This window comes from Lingula anatina, chromosome 1 (assembly GCF_051362555.1).
Source record: "Lingula anatina isolate TDL-2025a chromosome 1, LinAna3.0, whole genome shotgun sequence".
Taxonomy (NCBI): Eukaryota; Metazoa; Brachiopoda; class Lingulata; order Lingulida; family Lingulidae; genus Lingula; species Lingula anatina.
Window position 1 is genome coordinate 11,933,238 of NC_141767.1, and position 20,307 is coordinate 11,953,544.

Consider the following 20,307-nt stretch of genomic DNA (forward strand, 5'->3'; position numbering starts at 1 on the left):
TCACAAGACAACTACATTGATAAAATAATATCCTGTATTTGAATTTTATCATATGCACACACTCACTTGTCATGATTTGAAAAACTAAAAAAAAAAGTTTGGCACTGCTCTTGATATCCAGTTGCCTGTTATATCATAACTTATTAGATCACTATAACAGATGAAAATTTTTGTGGATTAAAAATTCATACAATATACAATACATGCATTAGCTCACTTGACTCGGGGTTAAACACGATCGACTGACAGTTGGAAAGTTAAAAGAATGTATAAGTACCTAAGGGAAATTTTTGGTTTGAAAATTAAATACATGTAGCGATTTTCAACATACTGCTTTCTCTACTTCTACGTTTACATGCACCTTCAATCCCGATCCATTGTGTTAGTTGGGAGTGAACGAGTTTATACACGTTGGTCGTCATGACCTAAATTCGCCAATCACATTGTGACACCTGCAGTAGTGCGGTAGTGTCATCTTGTGTGCCATCATGGCCGCCTCAGGAATACTGCCAACGTATCAGCGGTTTGTGAACGGGATGCCCGTTCCCCAGGGGCGGCGGACACTGAGACTGAGGGAAAAATATATTGTAGGATTAGTATTTGTGACTTTTGGAATTGTTTGCTTTGGTGCAGTACTCTTTTTACCAGACTTACAAAGCGTCAATGTAGGCGATGTCAGGGTACACTTACGGAATCCTGGTCGGGATATGTTTCTCCCAGAAATTCGAGGGGACCATAAAGCCATTGTAGGTCATGGCGAAGGCAGAATATTTAGACATGGCCTTGGGGAGGCTGTAGATCCCCATAGAGTTGAAGACAAAGCGGCCTTGTTCAAAAAGATCGAGGGAGATCAACAGCATCAAAAAGTTTTAGAAAATTTCAGAAATCGATTAAATATGTCTAAAGTAGAACACGAAAAAATTATGAATGAAATTGATAGAGACAAACAGGATTTCATTAAGAAGAAGAAAGAAGAGGAACAGAAAAAAATGGATGCTGAAAAAGAAGAGCAGGTTAATAACGTTGTTGTAGACCATCCCACCAAAGAGGGATCCAGAGGGGGCGTGCCTTTGGATGAGGAGACCAAGATGAGAAGGGACAAAGTAATTGAGGTAATATTGCAGTTTATAAACACCAAAAGGCGAATAATTGTTAATTTTGTATCCAAATTACCATAATATCTTACCTTATGTTTGTAAGTGAGATATCATCTTTGGTTTCCATATGTTAGTTTGTGGTAATATACATGTATTTTGGAATATAATGCATCTCTACCCTCTAGTGTGTACTAATTATTTATCATGTATTTATTAACTGCAGACATGTTTTAGGAGAATGCAATAACATGAAATTGGTTTTCAAAAGTTCCTTAAGCATTAACCCTTAACCAGGACCAATGTCTAAAAATGATACATGTATGAAAAAAGCTTCAATGTGCATGTTTGTCACTGCACACACTATATAAAGGTGTACTTAACACATTCGAAAATGCCCTAAAATCATATTTTCTCTGTCTGCATTTCCTGCAAAGCTACTAATTAGTGATGATTAATCATGCCTAACTCAGACCATTGAAATTTGAACGAAACCCAAATAATTCTGAAACATACAGGAAGACATGGCATTCCAAATAAATCGCTAAATTTAAAATGGAATAAAACACTGAATCCAAGTGTAGGGATGGATTGAGCAATGACCTGTGGGAAAATTCATTTTGGCAGACAAATCCTTTGCATAGTACCTTCAAGGATAGGAATCTCTATTTAATTTGAATACAAATTATATTCAAACATATATTTGCATCATAAAAGATCTTTGGAATAGCTGTCAGTATTCATGCACTTTTGTCATGCATATTTTTCATCCAAGATACACTGAGATCGCATTCACAACGAGTTGAGCCAGGCTTTACAAATGCTGGGGACTAAATATGGTGGTCGTACATGAAAGAAAAACCGCCTAATCTTTTAATAGTCTCTCCGCCTCTCACACGCCTCCCCACACGTCGTCCCTACGGGGGGACAGTCATTAAATCTTGGCTCCATTGGGACGACACATGGGGAGGCGTGTGAGAGGCGGAGAGACTATTAAAAGATTAGGCGGTTTTTCTTTCATGTACGTCCGCCATATTTAGTCCCCAGGATTTGTAAAGCCTGGCTCAACTCGTTGTGAATGCGATCTAAGTGTTATAAAATGTGTTGACACTATTGGTAATTTTATTACCAGTCCAATAACTAAATAAAAAATTAAAATTTAAATATATAGTATAGATTTTATATTCCTATATATATTGGGTTAAAATTTTGTGTTCAAAAACTTAATTTTAAATTTGTAGGTCAGATGATGACATTATGTTCTTATATATACTGCTATGCTTGTACTACATGTACAATGCCTTGGAGGTATTGATGTATTTTCTCCCCACAACTTTCTGTTCATTAAGTAAGTGATTTCCTATAACTTGTCAGTCACAATAGTTGAAGTTATAATTTCTGCATTGAATCATATTAAAAATTGCCACTTATTTAATGTACATTCTTATGTTTGAAGACTATGTTGTAGCTGGGTCCATTAAATACAAACTGGGTCCAAACAAAGCTAAAGTTGGCTGTAAAACTAGCCACCTGTTATACTGATATTTCAATGTTGTTTGACCTACATTGATTGCCAGTAGAAAGACACAAAAAGATAACAATCAAAAAAATATCATTGGATAAATTCTGTTAGCTCTTATTCATTGCCAGACTCTACTTGCTAGTCTTCCATTATATGTGACCTGACTCTCTGAATTCTGCAAAATCTCTCTTGATTTTATGTTAAGTCATGAGACTTTGTGCCATCTAGGTTGATCACATTTGCTGTGAAATAGGCCTCTACTTGTAGTTCTGATTTAAAGCCCATTAGTACATTGCATATGGTAATGCAATCAACTTGACTTGGTGCTGTCAAAGGCCCTTTACACATCAACTGGTACATTTGACTGGACCAGTCCATTTTAGGTAATAACACGGTTGACCTTTCGAACAACAGGATGATTGCATATATATTTCACTTACACGCTTGCCTGTATATGCTTTGGTGCTTTCCAAATGAAATACCACTTGCAATCATGCCAATTATCCATTGTTCAAAGCACCAGCCATAGGACAAGTTGGTTACAGGTACTGGTAGTCTAATGTATGTGACTAACAAGAGTAATTGTTCTCTCCTATGTTGCATACAGTGTATGGCTTGACTAGTACTTTTATTACTATAACAGGGAGGGTTTACTCCCTTCTTCAAGTTCTCCAGAAGTTTATTTCCTGGCCATGACTTGCTTCTTGCTTTGACTCTCCCATGTAAAAGCCAGGCTATTTTGACTACTTAAAAGTTGTCAGTGGACTTGTTCAGTTAAATGTACCACTTAATATATGTTCACATTCTACTTTCAGTAATGTGTATATATACACAGCTTAGCTTTGTTATGAAAGGCTAAATTAATCAATATCTTTATCTTTGTGTTGTTAACCATGGGACAAAGACCTGTGCTTAAGATAAAATGGCAAAGTAGCCGATCATTAATTCAGACTGTAAATATGAAGGCAGAGCTGGTATTGTGATTCACTATTAATCGGGACTTATATGTTTAGTATGGTTTGTTACGCCAGGTTGTACTTAAAGATGCTCTCCACTGGATTTTCCCATCAAATTTTTAGAGGTTCTCTCCAAGCATTTGAAAATCCACCATAGTAATTTTTTCCTGTAAAGTTTTATAAATTCCCAAATGTAGACTTAAAAGACAATAAAACACTTTCAACAAAAAGTTAATCTGAAGTGCACCTAGTGTCATTATTATCTTCGTAGCCTCCTTGGGTAGCCATTGCCAGCTTACAACGTCTGTATTATGAATCAGGGGCGGATTGAGGCCGTCTTCTGGGTCTTCCGGAAGACGGTCAGATTTTCAAGTTTACATTGACGGATATCTAATTTTTTCTCTCAGAAGACGGTCGAAAATACAGGACGGATCAAAAAGATAATTTAGAAGACTGTCAGTAAATAGCTCTGGATCCGCCCCTGTGAATGGCACAGAGTTGTGATACAAAACACCCTGCCATTTTCTAAAATAAACAAGGCAATGCCCATGCAGACAGATGTCTTTCTATTTGACTGGCTAATCACTTAAAACTTAAATATTTGATTGAAAATGGAATAAAACATTGAATCCAAGTGCTGCACCCTGAGCTTCAGAGCTAACTTGACACTAACCTTTTCACTGTAGCCTATCTCCATCGTGTCAAGTAACCTCTGACCAGATTCGATTGCCTCCGCCGCCCGCCAATCAAATTTAAAAGCCCGCACTCAATGACTCATTAAACGATCTAGCCAATGAACGCGAACGAGTCAAAGCGCGCTTTGTTCAAATCCGGACCAATCAAAGATAAGGGACTTGCCGTAACCTGTGGGCAGCACGCAAATAACATCGTCTCTCAGTAGATAATGATGCAGGGCCTCAAACTGCTAGACCCTATGGTTTCAATTCCGATTTACTCATATTTTGCAAAGAATCAAGAGATAACTTAACACATTCTTTTTCGTAGTCACTCGCCTTGCTTTCTTTGTGTACGGTAATACACTCGGAACTACTCGGATGTCTCCGCACTCGACAATAACTATGTTGTTAGTATGGAGCTTGCGGAATCAGCCTAGGATTGCCGATTGACGGTCAACCAATCAGCGTTTTCACCAAACTTTGGTGAAAAATTTTGAAACATGGATTTGATTGGCTTATATAAACTAGGTCAAACTATTTTCGTCAGAGGTTACTTGACACGATGGAGAATAGGCTACAGTGAAAAGGTTAGTGTCAAGTTAGCTCTGAAGCTCAGGGTGAAGTGCTGGGACTGGTCAACTGATTGTTTGTGAGTAGGAAAAAAATTACTCTTTACCCCCAGGAATATTCATTTTGGCAGGAAAATCTGTGGAGAGCACCTTGAAAAATTACTTATACATATAGATATAAATTTTTATGTATGTGTCATGATAAGTTGCAGAAGTTATAATACAGTTTCGAGTTTTCTCTATTTGTTTTCTGCTACTTACTTTCAGTCTCTCTGCAGTTTGCAGCATGCATCTTTGACAAAATAAATTTAATAACGCTAAATGTTTTGAATTATTTATTTATTTAAAATTTTTTTTTTGTGTATGCTTGAAAAGAATATTGCAAAAATGGGTGTACAAGTTTCTTTACAATAATAAGACTATTTTAACTACTGACCCAGGACCTAGTTCACTGTATGCGCAGTACAAATTAGTACTATAATTTCAGAATAAATCATCTGATAAGCAGATAAACATCTAGTCCCAATTGCCCTTTTTAGTGACATGGACTGTAGCATGACAGTATGCATAAACTTTGCCAGCTTTCACATGATTTTTCATTATCCAGCTGCAAATCTTGAATTACAAAACATTGTAAGTTTCTGGCCTGATAACAGTAAACCTTTTTGTCTAAACCAACCTTTTTTCAGCAAGAACTATTCATACAACAATGTTTGAAATACCTAGATCTTTGAGTTTTACTGTTCCACCACAGGTGCCTTCAATCAGAGTTCCAGTACAAAATATATATTCATTTGGAAAGATTTCATGGAATGTTAACTTGTTAACTTTCAAAGCACCATCTCAATTTCCAATCAAGATATAAAGAATTCCTTAAAAATTTTTTCTCATTTTTAATATGCCTTATATTTTATGTTATTGAAAAACCATAGTGCTTTTAATTATGCAGTATAAAAGTCCACATTTCCACGTGTATTTAAAATACAAGTGTACTGTGGTATTTATGTGGAGAAAAATGTTATTATTAATGACACTTAAATATTGATAGGGATATGCCCAGTTAATGTTTGTAGGTCACTTGTCAGTGACACATCTTTGCCAGGCGTAACCCCATTCAGAAAGGCACAAATCAAACTAGTTGGGTTGGTTCGAACTCTGCGGGGGATTCTTGCTAAGTACAAAAAGTGGAATCATCTTAGCAGCTAGTTGTAATTAATTTATAACTAGCTGCTCACAGAGGACCCCCCCCCCCCCCCCCCCTTAGACTGGGTTCCCATACTTCGATCGATCCATCTGGATCGACCTAACTCCCTGGGAGTTCACGTTAAATTGCTATCAGCTCAAGAGGCTTAAATGTTGGTCACATACCGAATCAGCTAGGGGTAAAGATAATTACCCCCTAACAGTTTTACTAGGCGCGACAGATGTTTAAGCCGGTTAGTTTGCTAGCAATTTAGTGAGACTCCTCAGGGAGATAGATCGAACCAAATAACTGTGGTAAAGGTCCCTTGGATACATGAAGGAGCAGGATCAGTGAGCAAACTTATCTGATACCAGCTACATTGTGTGATAGTGGAGGTCACATCACTCACATGTGATAGTTAGAAAAGTAGTAAATATTTATGTGACCTTTAAACAAAAGAAGTGAACATGCATTTCTATTCATGATAAGATACTTGTGCTATATTGATTCTTACCACTGCAGTTTTTGGAATAAATTTTATGGTATTCAGATCGAAATGTAAAGTATAGAATTGGAATCAAAACTATAATTGGTTACATTGGTATCTTATTTACAAATCTTGCTTAGAGTATTGAAAAGGTAATGACAGAAATGAGTGCTTTGGCATCACAAATATTTGTAAAAGAAAAAAGAAATTTTATTTTAAGAGAAGCATAGACTCTCAAGACAACTGTGAAGAGGAAACTGTGTAATTTGTAAATTGCCAAATTAACAAAAAAAGTATATATATAGTGTGTATTCTTGGTTAAGATTTTATTCTTAGGTGTCCTGGATGGTCCTGGATGGTCAGATAGAAAAGAATTCAAGTTTTGTGGTTGCCATAGGCTTGTCATATTATAGTGCAGTGTGTGTGTGTGTGTGTGTGTGTGTGTGTGTGTGTGTGAGGGGGGATTGAAAGAACTGACCTTTTGGCTGTAAAAGGTATACTCAGAGGCTAAAGTATGATCTAGGTGCTATGCCATTTTTCAAGTTGGGTCAACTGAGGGTACTAGTACACTTTTTCAAAAGAAGATCCCCATTGAGATTGCTGGCTACAGACCTGTAACCTTTTTTAGTATGAAATGCCAGCTCATGCAAAGAAGGAAGTAGGCAAGCAGAGTTCTTGTTTGTGTAATTGTTTCTGTTCTATGCATGCTAAAGCAGGAAGTGTCAAATGCTCTGATGTATGCACAAGTTGGTGAGTTGGGTAATAAAAACACATTGCCCCAAGAAATAATATTTCTGGATAAGTTGGTTTTTTTACAAGGGATATTTCTAATGATCCATGCTGCCAAGGAATGGTCATTAGAAGTGCATAGAATTAAATTTTTGCTGAATGAATTTTTATTACAAAATGTATGTCTTTTTTATCTTCTCTATGTCGAACCACTCGTAGCAGTAGTAAGAACCATGCCTGGGTTAAATTATGTGTTGTGCCCCACTGCTACATTTCTGAATTGTACAAGATATATGTCATGTGTGTGTGTTTTTTTTTTTTAGTTAATGCACAAAAGACTTTGCGTCTGATTAAGCGTTAAAAATTATCATATGCAGACTGAAAACTGTCAGTGTCCTGGCCAGAAAGGGACAGCGACTGAGGAAACCATGATCTCACATTCAAATTATAACAAGAATAAATATTTATATTTTATGAAATTCATTGTTATAGTTTAACTGTTCCACCACAGGTGTCTTCAATCAAAGTTCCAGTACAAAATATATTCATTTGGAAAGATTTCATGGAATGTTAACTTACAAAGCACCATCTCAATTTCTAGCATAGGGACCATTCCCATAGATATTTGGATCGATCTATCTCCCTGGGGAGTCTCACTAAATTGATAGCAATTTAGTAAAACTCCCCATTGAGTTAGACCGATCCAGATGGATTGATCTAGGCATGGGAACCCAGTCATAGACTTTTAATGATATAGCAGCAAGTTACAAAATGCACGCCACAGTTGTGTAAACTACATGTACATATCATTATGGTAAAGGCACTAATCGGATAATAAATATAATCTAGCCAGTTTGTGATAAGTAATACAAATATGCTAAATAATGAAGTATGGAAATATGTCTTTTTTTTCTCTGTTAAAAATGTTGCAACGTACGAAATACATGTACATGGAATTCTCAGATCTGAATAATTTTATCTGTGGTTGAAAAAGATAAAAAATAACTTGAAAACATCACATAATTTGCAGTATTTCTACAGTTGTCAGACCGAATGACATGTTTTACCTTATGTAAAGTCTATATGTGTACTAGTATAAAACCTGCTAAACTGTAATTATCATCTAGGAAGGTGTCGATGTGTTGAAATTACCAATCTCACTTATTTAACACATAGCATAAGATATCGCCATAACTTGCAGTAGACGTGTACCCATACCTGTCCATAAATCAGATAAAGTTGTGTGCGTGTCTGCAGGCTACTTTGATTTTATAACAAATATATTGTGTTTCTTTCACATATCTTTATTGCCAAAGGCATTTTAAAGAACTCCGAGGGTATATTGTCCGTCATCACTTAGACTTTGTTCCCATGACTAAATTGATCCATCTGGATCTGTCTAACTCCCTGGGGAGTCTCAGTAAATTGCTATCAACTAACTGACTTAAATGTCTGTCACGGCTACCGAATCATCCAGGGGGTAAAGAAAATTACCCCCTAACAGCTTTAAAAGGTGTGACAGAAAAGTTGAAAGCAATTTAGTGAGACACCCTAGGGAGATAGATCGATCCAAATATCTGTGGGAATGGTCCCTAAAGTAATTGCAAGGTTTGGATACATGCTTGGATGCATGTTGTACAGGGCACCATATTTAAATTGAAAAATAAAACATTTAATTGCTTGATTTACTGTCCAACTAGTTCTGTCTCCTTGCCTGTAGTTGATGCATTTCTGTGCTTCAGCCACCTTTTAAGGTCTGGCACTGTGCACGCTTCCAACAGCTTTTTTATACAAGCATCAAATACGTCACCCTCATGTACCAATGTGCATATCTTGCTGAAAACATCAGAGGACTAAATAAATGCCCCCTTAGGCAGGCTGTTCTGTTTTTGTCATGGGCACTTTTTATTTCCATGAAAGATGAAAAAGGCATTTAGTCTGTGCAGAATTGTTTAGAGTTGGCATTTCTGTAGCGATGCATTGCATACTCACACATTCACATGTTAACTCACTTACTGGGCCTTTATGCCAAGAACAACAGTTTCTTATCTTGCAAATATTTTATTTTTCACAACATGCCATTTGTCTTAAATTCCTTTCATGAAGACATTTAAACCATTTGTGTTAAATTCTTTTCACTAAAACATGTTACTTTTGTGTTATTTCTATGATCTTTGACTCATTTTTAAGAAGTGAGGATCTGTCAGATTTGTAATCTCTCATTATAGGTAACATCAATGTAATATGTGATAACTTTTTCATATATGTATATAAGTATATGCATTAGAAGCTCTCTTCTCCCCCCCCCCTTTTTTGGAGGGTTGGGATAAGGTAATCTTGCAGTATTACCAGTAAGTGTAAAGATCATGAGAACTGTTCCAGCTGTTCAAAAGCCTGACTTCCAATACTCAACAGGTTGCCACTGAAGAATTTAGAGTTAAATATAAACAGTTGATTCTTGTCAAGTAGAACAAGCTGTTTTTGATGCCACGGTTGAAGTTGGAACTGTATTTCTGTAGTCTGATAAGATCCGCATTTTAAAGTTATGACTTGCAATAATTCATAGACATTGGCATTTCCACTCTGACTATATATATAGTTTGTACATATGACACTCAGAATAACAACTTCTCATTCTACATGCTCTAGCCTTTTTAGCATTGGGTTTAATTTTAGTTGCACGTTATCTGTATTACTCCATTTCCTACCATTTGCACCAAATCATGTCAAATCAAGAAGTACTTCAGTGCACTTGATAATTTGTGTTACATGGGCCATCCAGAATAGATGATCCCAGTACTTACTGATCCCCAGAATAAATAAGGCCGACCACACTTCAGAAGCGATGCTGCTGATTCCCGATGGTCTCCCCACCTCAGATTAAATCTGGGCTCTCAGGTTTAATTGCACATAACATTAAACAGATTAAGTCTGGGCTCTCAGGTTTAATTGCAAGACCCTTGCAGCAACAGCACGTGTGGAGGCAGGAAGACCATCTTAGAATTGGCCCCATTGCTTTTGAAGAGTGGTATGTCATATTTAGACGGCGGATCAGTTAGTACTCGGATCAACTATTCTGAATGGCCCCATGTAGTAGAATTCTCTGGTTTTTAGCAGAAAAAGACTTGTGTTCCTGATTTTAAGCAAGGGAAAGGAAAAATGAAAGAGATATCTTGTCCACAAACAAACAAACAAACAAAAAGAAAAACCAACAGGGAAAGTAACGTAGAGTCATAACCTTTTTTTTTTGGGTAGGGTAATTAGCGTCGTTAGGAAAAGGATATTATCTTTTTTTTTTCCACTGGATGCACTGCAAAAACTAGTATTACTAAAAATGCATTTTTACATGTTTTCACTTTGGTTGTTTATGATAACTTGAAACATGATTTTAAAAATGGTCTGGCAAATGTCATATTTGAATTCTGCTAAACATAGTTTTCTAGATAATTCAAGTGCAGAAACATAAACAAAAAGGTCTATTTAAATTGGTTTCTGAGGTAATCATCAAAGGTCAAATATAAGATCATATTTGAACCACTAGAAATGATTTTCTGTGTTGGTTCCATGGACTAACTATGGTTCTGTCACTATTGGTTTCTTATGTTTTTGCCTGAATTCAGTCAAAATGTTAATAACAACATGAATCTATAAAAAATATGAATAGATTCATGATTGAAACTGTTACCAGTTGTAATCTTGTCAAAATTTTTGATGAATTACTTGAGATATTTTGTCAAAAAATGTCAATGAAAACAGTAGCAGAAGTATGACATGTCATTTAATGAGATTGTTTTGACTCTTTCATTCTAGATGACAAAACATGCTTGGGATAATTATGTGAAGTATGCATTTGGTGCCAATGAATTGAAACCCTTATCCAAGAGGGGACATTCGGCCAGTATTTTCGGAGCGACCTCATTTGGAGCCACCATTGTAGATGGATTGGACACCCTGTGGCTGATGGGGCTGAATGAAGAGTTCAAGAAAGGACGAGATTGGGTTGCACTGTCTCTGAACTTTGAAGGGGTATGTATATTTTGAAAAATACTCACAGAAAATAGGTGAAATACCAGAGGACTGGAGATAACTTAAATGCTACAAGTATAAGGTCCAGACCTATTAAAACATTGCCTGTTATGGAAATTGCTCATTTGCAAAAACTCTGAAGATGAAGAAGAAGAGAATAAACCCATAGCTTAAAGACATGCTTGGCTGTGCTGCAGGTAATAAAAATGCAGTTTTACAAGAGGAAGCCACTTTTTTGTGTCGGTTTTTACATGCGTATAATGTGTGTGAATAATGCACATGCTGTTGTGTTTCCATCATGAAATCATCAACAATCAAAAAGTTATTATATTGATAGAAAGATATGGAATATAAGTGAATCAAATACAGACATTTGCTATGTAATCAACAATTAGCCATTACTTCATGGTCTTGACCTGAGATTTTTCACAAAGAACTGTCTTTGATGAGCTGGATATGAAAGTTATGCTAAAATTCACTTATTTTCATAGCACTACTGGATGACTGAAAACATTCACTCATTGATTAATATATAAACATATTATTCCTAATTCATGGAGTTAATCAGGTTTTCCCTTATGATTATTGAAAAAAAATTTAAAAAATTAAATTATAGGATGATGTCTTTTATAATTGCTTTTCAGGCTTCTGATGTATCTGTGTTTGAAGTGAACATAAGATTTGTGGGAGGACTTTTAGCTGCCTATGCTTTGACAGGGGACCAGGTAAATATTGCAGCTATTTAAAAAGTTATATGATCACAATGGAGAAAACTGCAAGTTACTGAAGTCATTAGATACTGTGACTGATGGAACTGAAATTGAACATTTCAGATGATGGATGTCTTTATGTCATCTGGTGAGACCAGTTGGATTATTTTTAGTCAAAGAAAGGAAGGTGGGGAGCAGTGCTTTAAAACAATGGTATATCTGAGTTGCTTTATTGTGAACAAAACGAGTGCATCCAAATAACTGGCCATTTGATAAAAGTACAATATATACTAGATGAGAACCCATGAGGAGCACTTCCATTTCTATTTTCCAAATATATCCTGCTATCAACTTGGACCAGCTGCTGCCAGCAATATTTTCTACCAGATGGGATTTCTTCCATCAATTAAATGCTTTTATTATCTAATATCCTATGAAAAAGGAAAAATGCAATAACACATTATCCTTACTCATCTACTGTAATTTGTGGTGACGGATAGTTTTTCAGAAGGGAGAAATACTTTGGAATAGCCTTTAAATAAGAATCCATTTCATGAATCCAGTATGATTTAGTTCTGAAAGTGTGGTATTATCAAAATAAAAATAATTTATATCTGTTGGGATTAATTTTGGTCATAGCTCTCAAAACAAAATGTGTTGTGATGAATATAAAATAGGAAGACTCCCTAAGGAATTAGTTCTTCACCTTTCTTACTGGTTATACTAATAGCTAATTCTCAAATATTTTTTTTCAGATTTTTAAAAACAAAGCAACAATTATTGCTGATAAGCTCTTACCAGCTTTCAACACACCAACAGGAATTCCTTATTCTATGATCAACTTAAGAACGTGAGTACTTCTTGTTTTTGGTCTTGAATTTTTTTTTTCCTGAAGTGATTTGTTGTTTTACAATGAGAATTGCTCAAATTACAAGGGCTATGTCCCCATATTAAGCATTCTCTGCTCCTCCACTTGTGTTTTTTATTGAAAAGAGTAAGGGATAAGGACCAATTCCTTTAAATCTGAACCAGTGCATATATTTTAATTAGCACATGATATATGTGTCTGATTTATCTATTTTTTTAAGTGGTGGTGGTCGGAACTGGGGCTGGGCTTCAGGTGGCTGCTCTATCCTATCTGAGTTTGGCACCATGTACCTGGAGTTTGCCTACCTCACAGATATCACCGGAGACCCTAAGTACTTGCAAAAGGTAAAGATGTTGGTTTATTGTTATTGTTGTGTGACTTTACTTAGCTCTTTGTTTCTGTTTAGTCATAGGTGTAGAATTTATCTTTTTTTTTTTTGCATTGGACATTCTGATTGACGGGGCACAAATGTCATGATGGATATGTTTTCTGACACTGTGTATGCATGATACTGTGTATGCATGTGGGAATTGCATACTATTACTCAACATATTTAGAAAGTACTAGGCACTACTACTGGCATTAAATGTATGAAAATATAGTGAAATTAAAAAAGTAAAGATTTGCAGTATGGTGTTGCTGCAGGGCCATTTCTCCATTCTGGATGGATAAATATAACATGTTGAAACCATTGATATTTGACCAGTTTAATTTCTTTATATGCAGGTTGAGAAAATACGAGACTTCTTGGATAATATGGACAAGCCAAATGGTTTATATCCTAACTACTTAAATCCAAAGACTGGGAGATGGGGACAGCGTGAGTGCTCTCTTTTAATCTTAGATGGAGGTTTACTGCTTCACTATAAGATTTCAGATGTTTTTATGCTATTTGAGCATTTTTATCCTTTTTCTTGAACTTAAAGCTTTTGTGAAGTATCATCTTAAAGTAGTGTAGAAAATAGGAAATACTTTTGGATATATACCCTTACCCATTTCAAAGTCAAAGCTCAAGTATCAAAAGTGGAATTTTTTGCATGAAAGGAACCATTATAAAGTTAAAAATTAAAGATAATGTAATTATATTTTCAAGAAACAGTAATCATTGCATTCTGCAACCAGAAATTTGAAAATTTTTCCCTTTCTGCATACATTGAATAACAAATTGCAAAATATTTTGGAGTTTAAGGTAACGATTTCCTGCAGTTATGGACTATCATCATATGTCTTGCAAAAATAGTTCCCACAAGGGCCATTGTAAACAATGCATTATCCTAAAGCCAATTAACTTCACATGAATGTATTTTCCATAATAAGCATGAACATATGCTGTCCTGTGACATATACTATTTGCATTTGTTGTGTATCAATATAAATTCTCTGCTTCAAATGTTAAAATCCTTTTATGAACCTGGTCATGCATTGTTCCATTTGTTGCATATGCCTAACTGTAACATTTTTCTTTTTTTTCCTTTTTTAATTACTGAATTATTCCTTTTGATTGCAGAGCATGTATCTGTTGGGGCTCTTGGTGACAGCTTTTATGAATATCTACTGAAGTCTTGGATTTTCTCAGGGAAAAAGGATCACACCAGCAGGAAAATGTATGATACTGCTGTGCAAGTAAGTAAAACATGCTGGTGGAGCAAACAGTACCATGTCAGCTTTATTCAAATTGCTCTAACATGCTTAATAGTACCCAGTCTGTTGGTATTGAAAGCTACATGAAATATTAATGAAATAGCCTGAATGGATTCTCAGAGAGTTAATTGCCAGTGCTGCAAGAGCCACTGGGCAATAGATTGTCCTCACAGAATAAATGAAATGTCTCTAACATCTGATTCTTGCCAGGAAAGAATGCAATATGATTGAGTTTGAATGTTATAGATATAAATAACCTTACACACAATGAACCATTCAGTTTACCTCCCAACTGACCAGATTTATTAATCAATGGCCTTTATATCTTTCCTGTACATTTTATACATAGGCCATAGAGAATCGGATGTTGCAGACCTCTCCCAGTGGGCTTAAGTACATTGCAGAATACAAGTCTGGGCGCTTGGAACACAAAATGGGCCACTTAGCCTGTTTTATTGGTAAGCTTCAAAAGTAGGATATGTGAAAATACATATTTTCAGTCTTTGCATATCTGTTTGTGATGAAAGTAAGTTTCATGTACTTCTCTCCTTATGCAGATAAATAATTTTCATTCAGATAAATCTTGTACTGGTGCATACATATTTTTGACCTTGTACATTGTGATATAACATATTTTATAACATACATTATAACATAACATATAACATACATTACACATTTTGCTAAAGTATTTTCCCTTTAACTAAGGTAGCAATTTAAAGGAATTACAATGGTGTAGGGAGCAATAATGATAATAGAATTGATTATATCTTCAATGCCAAGACATTAGTGAAGCTGTTTTTTTTTTCAGTTTCTCAAAAACAGAAAAATAAATATACAACTTAATTAAAAGTGCACTTGCTTATAGAACAACTAGATATATATGAGATAAAAATTTTTGCTAGTTCATAATACTATAATTATAAATATTTGCAACTCTATTATAAACATATTAAGTCATTCAAAAAGCACTAATAATCTTTTATGATATAAGGCAAATACAATTTATAACAATATGATAGGATTTGTTGGAATATTTTTACCAGTTTGGTAATGTCAATTGGCAATAAATTTTTTTTTCACAAATAAATTTCAGATCGACATCAAACATATCTTTGATTATTATAAAATTATTAGTTTGTGACAAAAGAATATTTCTAACAATATGTTAAGTGTTACCACTTCACCTCTTCTTTTGAATGAATTTGTTTTAAATTTGGAAAAAGAAGTTAATTTTCCTTTGTTGACACTGATGATAAAGTGGCAGACATATCCATCTGCGAATTCCCATGTGTCACAGAAACTTTAAGAATTTGAGTCATTAATTATATGTTGATTGTGCAGCAGGTGGCCTTTGCTGATTCAAGTTAATTTTGGTAGATAACATCCATTTATTAAAAGCAGTTATTGCAATGTGAAAAGAAATTTATTTTTTCCTGAAAGAAAATCCAAACAGATGACACTAGCAGATATATGAGTGGTGACTATAGAGATTAAATATTTAGTACTCTGAAGCTGAATAAATCATAGCACAAAATAAGTGATGTTAATTAACAGCAATTAATGTGCCAGTCTGAAACCTATCTAGGGTGGAGAACTAGCACAGATGGGGCTCATCAATAAAGATCACACTGGCTGTGGCAGTAGTACTAGCTCAAATCTATATTTGAAGAGCATGCCTAGCTAACCTATTGATCAATTCAAAATGAGTTATTTCACTACTCTCAGTATTCAGATCTGCATGAGAGCCCAATTTGGTTGTTTTTACTGCCATTAAGTTGTGCTTTGACTCAGCTATAATTCTTTAGGGACTAGAGGGTGAAAATCACACCACTTAAAGTAAGATCTGAAAACATGGTTTGATGTAGGCAATAAAGCAATTGCGTTTTCACATGGGATTTTGCAGGCTTACTTTGTTGCCAGTTTGGTTGACCCTGAGGGCTCAATTTTTGGCTATTCAACGGCATTCTGCATTTTGATGTTAGGAAAGCAGAACTTTTTATTTTCTTAGTTTACATAAGTGAAATTAACTTCATCGGCAACATTTCAGCTTATATTCAGGGACATTTCATGTTTTCATATATATCAATTTTCAGGGATTTTAAGAAATAATATCTTTTCATTTATGTTAATTTTGTGCTTGTGAATAATAATAAAACAAATGTTGGTTCATTTTTGCTGAACTTTTGCAGGTGGCATGTTTGCACTGGGAGCAGAGGGTTCTGCAAATAAAGAGAAATACTTAGACTTAGGCAAAGATATTGCCCATACATGTCATGAGTCTTATACCAGATCAGGTAAGAAAGTACTAGAGTACTTAAAAGATACATAAAAAATTGAAAATTTAGGTGAGTTTTTAGGTAGTGTTTTTATTATTCCTTAGGTCATTGTTTTTTATTATGTTCATAGCACCAACTTTGAGTGAAAAAAAAATTACGTTAACTGTATTTATTGTTTTCTCATCAGTGGGTTTCTTTATTTTATGAACTTGAGTTTATGGAACTAATTATATTGATTTTGACATAGTCAGAACAAAAAATATCATTAATAGTTGCAAAATTTGGAAATGGAAATAATTAATAGTTGGTCCATAAAGACATTATTTAGTTTGGTTGTGAATATAAATTATTATTCCATAGACTATTAATTTCAGAAATACATTTCTGGTAACATTTGCTGTTTTTAATTGACTAATAATTTTTTCTAGCAACCCAACTGGGACCAGAAGCATTCAGATTTGATCCCAACAATGAAGCTAAGGCAACTCGGCCCAATGAAAAATATTATATTCTTAGACCAGAAGTTATAGAGACTTATTTTTACATGTGGAGGTTTACTAAAGATAAAAAATACAGGGACTGGGCTTGGGAAGCAGTGCAGGTAAGTTTTATATTGTTCCCAGGATACAGATAACTCTTACCCTATATTTTATAGTTTGTATAGTTTTTTTTAAATAGTGCTTTTTTCCAGTATATTGATCATGATAACCTTATTTTTTTGTGCATTAACTTTATTTTTAAAGCACAATACATTTTGATAAAGTAAACGGGAATGAAAATAAAAGAAGATCAATATCACCATAATGGAAGTTTGCACTGTGAAAAGATTACTTACCCTTTATCAACATATGTCAAAGTGTAATGATATGCTGTGACTCATTAATAAAAGTGCTCCAATGTTTGACACTTAGGCACTGGAGAAACACTGTAGGACGGACAACGGGTACTCAGGACTTAAAGATGTGTATAGCACAAACCCAACAAAAGACGATGTACAGCAGAGTTTTTTCCTAGCAGAAACATTGAAGTACCTTTTCTTGATATTTTCTGAAGATGATTTATTGCCCCTTGACAAATGGGTGTTAAATACAGAAGCCCATCCTTTCCCTATAAAAGGAGCCCATTGAATTATTTGAAGTGCAGGAACAGGGCTACCCAAGGGAGTGCTTCAGAAATAAGGTGATTCTTGCGCAAACCCACCTTACGTAGCTGATAGGGAAAACAGGAGCAAAAGCTGATGCAGTTATGTATGAATATGTACTATTTGGATCAAATGTGCGATATGAATATGCAAAATATTACTCTCTTCCAAATTGAGTCCAGAAAATGTTCTATTCACCTGAACAGGCTGTGATGTGTTATCAAATGTTGGTTACTTGGATTTATTTCACATCTGTCTACATGCAGTAATTTTTATTGGTGACATTTTGCTTTACAACATGTTATTTTTCAACTGAAATTTTAATGACTTCAATATTATCTAATATTGATGTATTTAAGACCAATTAAGCATTGAAATATTTCTTATTTCATTTGGTCATGTTTATATAAGTCCAGTCATTGTAATTTTACAAGAAATGTTTTTTTCATTCATGAATATTAATCACAGTTCAGGTATATATAACTATAAATATGTCACCTTTAACAAAAGATATGGGACTTTCCATTTATCTTTCTGTAGTCAGTGCATAATTGAATTTATGCTCGTGTTTTCTTCCCAAAGAGAGTGTAATATTTGCTTTGAAGCATGGATCATTTAATGATTGCAAGTTGTTTTTGTCCATTAAGTTGTTCCTTATAGGAAAAGGACCAAAATTTTCCAGGTATTTATGAGTGCAAGTGGACGAAGTGTATAAAACTGGTGTTATATTGCAGTCTGCAGGAGTATTAGAACTAAGAGAAAACTTGTGCAAAATATTAGGAAAGTATGTAATATAAGTAGCATGTTTTGTTTATGCAAAAGAGTTGTTAAAGTATAGAAATTGGTTGTGTTGTTTTCTTTGGTTTAAAAGCCGAGAATAAAAAAAACATTGTGTTTGGTTTAACTTATTTATGATGTCTTACTATGAGTGGTCTGATTGTAGATAGTATTTCTCATAGGGCACCAGATGGTTTTGTTTTAAGTAAAAGAATTTTAGACTTTTGTTTTGGTCAGTATGTTATTTTGTTCTGCTACCTAGTTGATATCACTTTTCTGAGGTAGGCCAAACAGCATATTGACATTGACCAAAGTTTATAATGTATATCATTCTTCTAAAACTACAAGAAAGAAAGGATAAGATGTGTAAGGATAATGTGTAGTTAAGTTGATAAATTATCTGAAATGAGAGCCTTTGTTTCATAAGCTCACATATATAAATATAGTTTTATAAGTTACATGTATAAACAGAAGTTGTGACATAATAAGTATAAACTTATTAGTTACATAAAATGGTGCCAGTGTTTGATTTTCACCATCATGGCAGTTTGAAGTGTAGTTCAGTTTGAAATCTTAAGCAATCATGAATGTGTTTTGGTTAAGTATGAAGTTCTTTGCAAAAAGTTTGTAAAAAGGTCAATCTCAAGTTATAATTTGACTACATGTGGCAGTTGTTTGCTTGCCTACAGTACTTGTCATTTTGTCTTCTTGAAGTTGAATATACAGATAGATATACAAAAAAAACTAGGAAGTCATTGGATGGACAGTAAAGTATTACTATTTTGAAAAGAAGAGTCAAGCTATTAGTAATAGCATGGTGCAACAGATTTAAAGCAGCTGCATTCATCGTCAGTGTTTCAGCATTTGGAATTGTACTTGTGTGCAGTTTGGTGCCTGCTCAAGTATTATTTTATCATGGCAATATGTAAATATGAAGTTTGTAGCATGTACTGTAGACAAAAGCAGTATTGGAATTTGAAACTTTAATGGACAAAATTTCTGGCATTAAGATACAGAGATATGTACGACATCAATGTTTTGGAGAAACTTATGTCTGGTATATCGGTTGTTCCTTTGTGAAGTTGATTTTTAAGACAGTTTGGGTTTTAGTGCAATGTATATTGATTTTGTGATTAAAAGAATGAATTGTAGTTTTTCTGAATTAGAGAATTATATGGCAAAGAATTGAAAAATGAAATAAATTCTGTTCATTTAATGTGTGCTCCATAAGAATACTTCACAAACTGTAACTGCCTGGTCAAATTCATGTTCAGTCATAAATTGTAAATATGTCATATTATCAGTTGACCTGGTAATCAAAGACCTGTTATATTGATGATATTTTATGTTAATAAATGGATTTCAGAATGATAATTTTTCATTATTTGAACATCTTGCATGAAAAAAAACTTAAGTAATTGGTTAATTTTTTCTACTGAAAAGGCAAGTATATCAAAATGTTTTTTATTTCTTATACTTATCACTCACCAAATTTGGCATTCAGCAGTATGTAAATAATCCATATGCCTGGAAGTAGAAAAAATATATTAATGATGGTATGAATATAATGGCTATGGGTACTTTCTTTATTTCATTTTATAAATATACTTTTTTGGGAGGGAGGGGGAGACTGATCAGTTTTTTCAAG

General features: G+C 34.4%; 1 protein-coding gene across 1 annotated transcript; it reads left to right on the plus strand.

Moving 5' to 3' along the window:
• Positions 1-439: 439 nt before the first annotated feature.
• Positions 440-20,033, plus strand: LOC106181834 (mannosyl-oligosaccharide 1,2-alpha-mannosidase IA). The gene is made up of 11 exons (XM_013566336.2): positions 440-1,112; positions 11,028-11,243; positions 11,888-11,968; positions 12,709-12,803; positions 13,042-13,165; positions 13,548-13,641; positions 14,329-14,444; positions 14,812-14,920; positions 16,655-16,759; positions 17,170-17,342; positions 17,653-20,033. The coding sequence occupies exons 1-11, from the start codon at positions 489-491 to the stop codon at positions 17,866-17,868; spliced, it is 1,953 nt and encodes a 650-aa protein (XP_013421790.2). The 5' UTR covers positions 440-488; the 3' UTR covers positions 17,869-20,033.
• The last annotated feature ends 274 nt before the right edge of the window (positions 20,034-20,307 follow it).

Bases quoted from the DNA above. Each gene is read 5' to 3' on its own strand.
- LOC106181834 (XM_013566336.2), top strand. From the start codon at position 489: ATGGCCGCCTCAGGAATACTGCCAACGTATCAGCGGTTTGTGAACGGG. The intron at 11,244-11,887 runs GTATGTATATTT...ATTGCTTTTCAG, and splicing joins TGTCTCTGAACTTTGAAGGG to GCTTCTGATGTATCTGTGTT. The intron at 13,166-13,547 runs GTAAAGATGTTG...CTTTATATGCAG, and splicing joins ACCCTAAGTACTTGCAAAAG to GTTGAGAAAATACGAGACTT.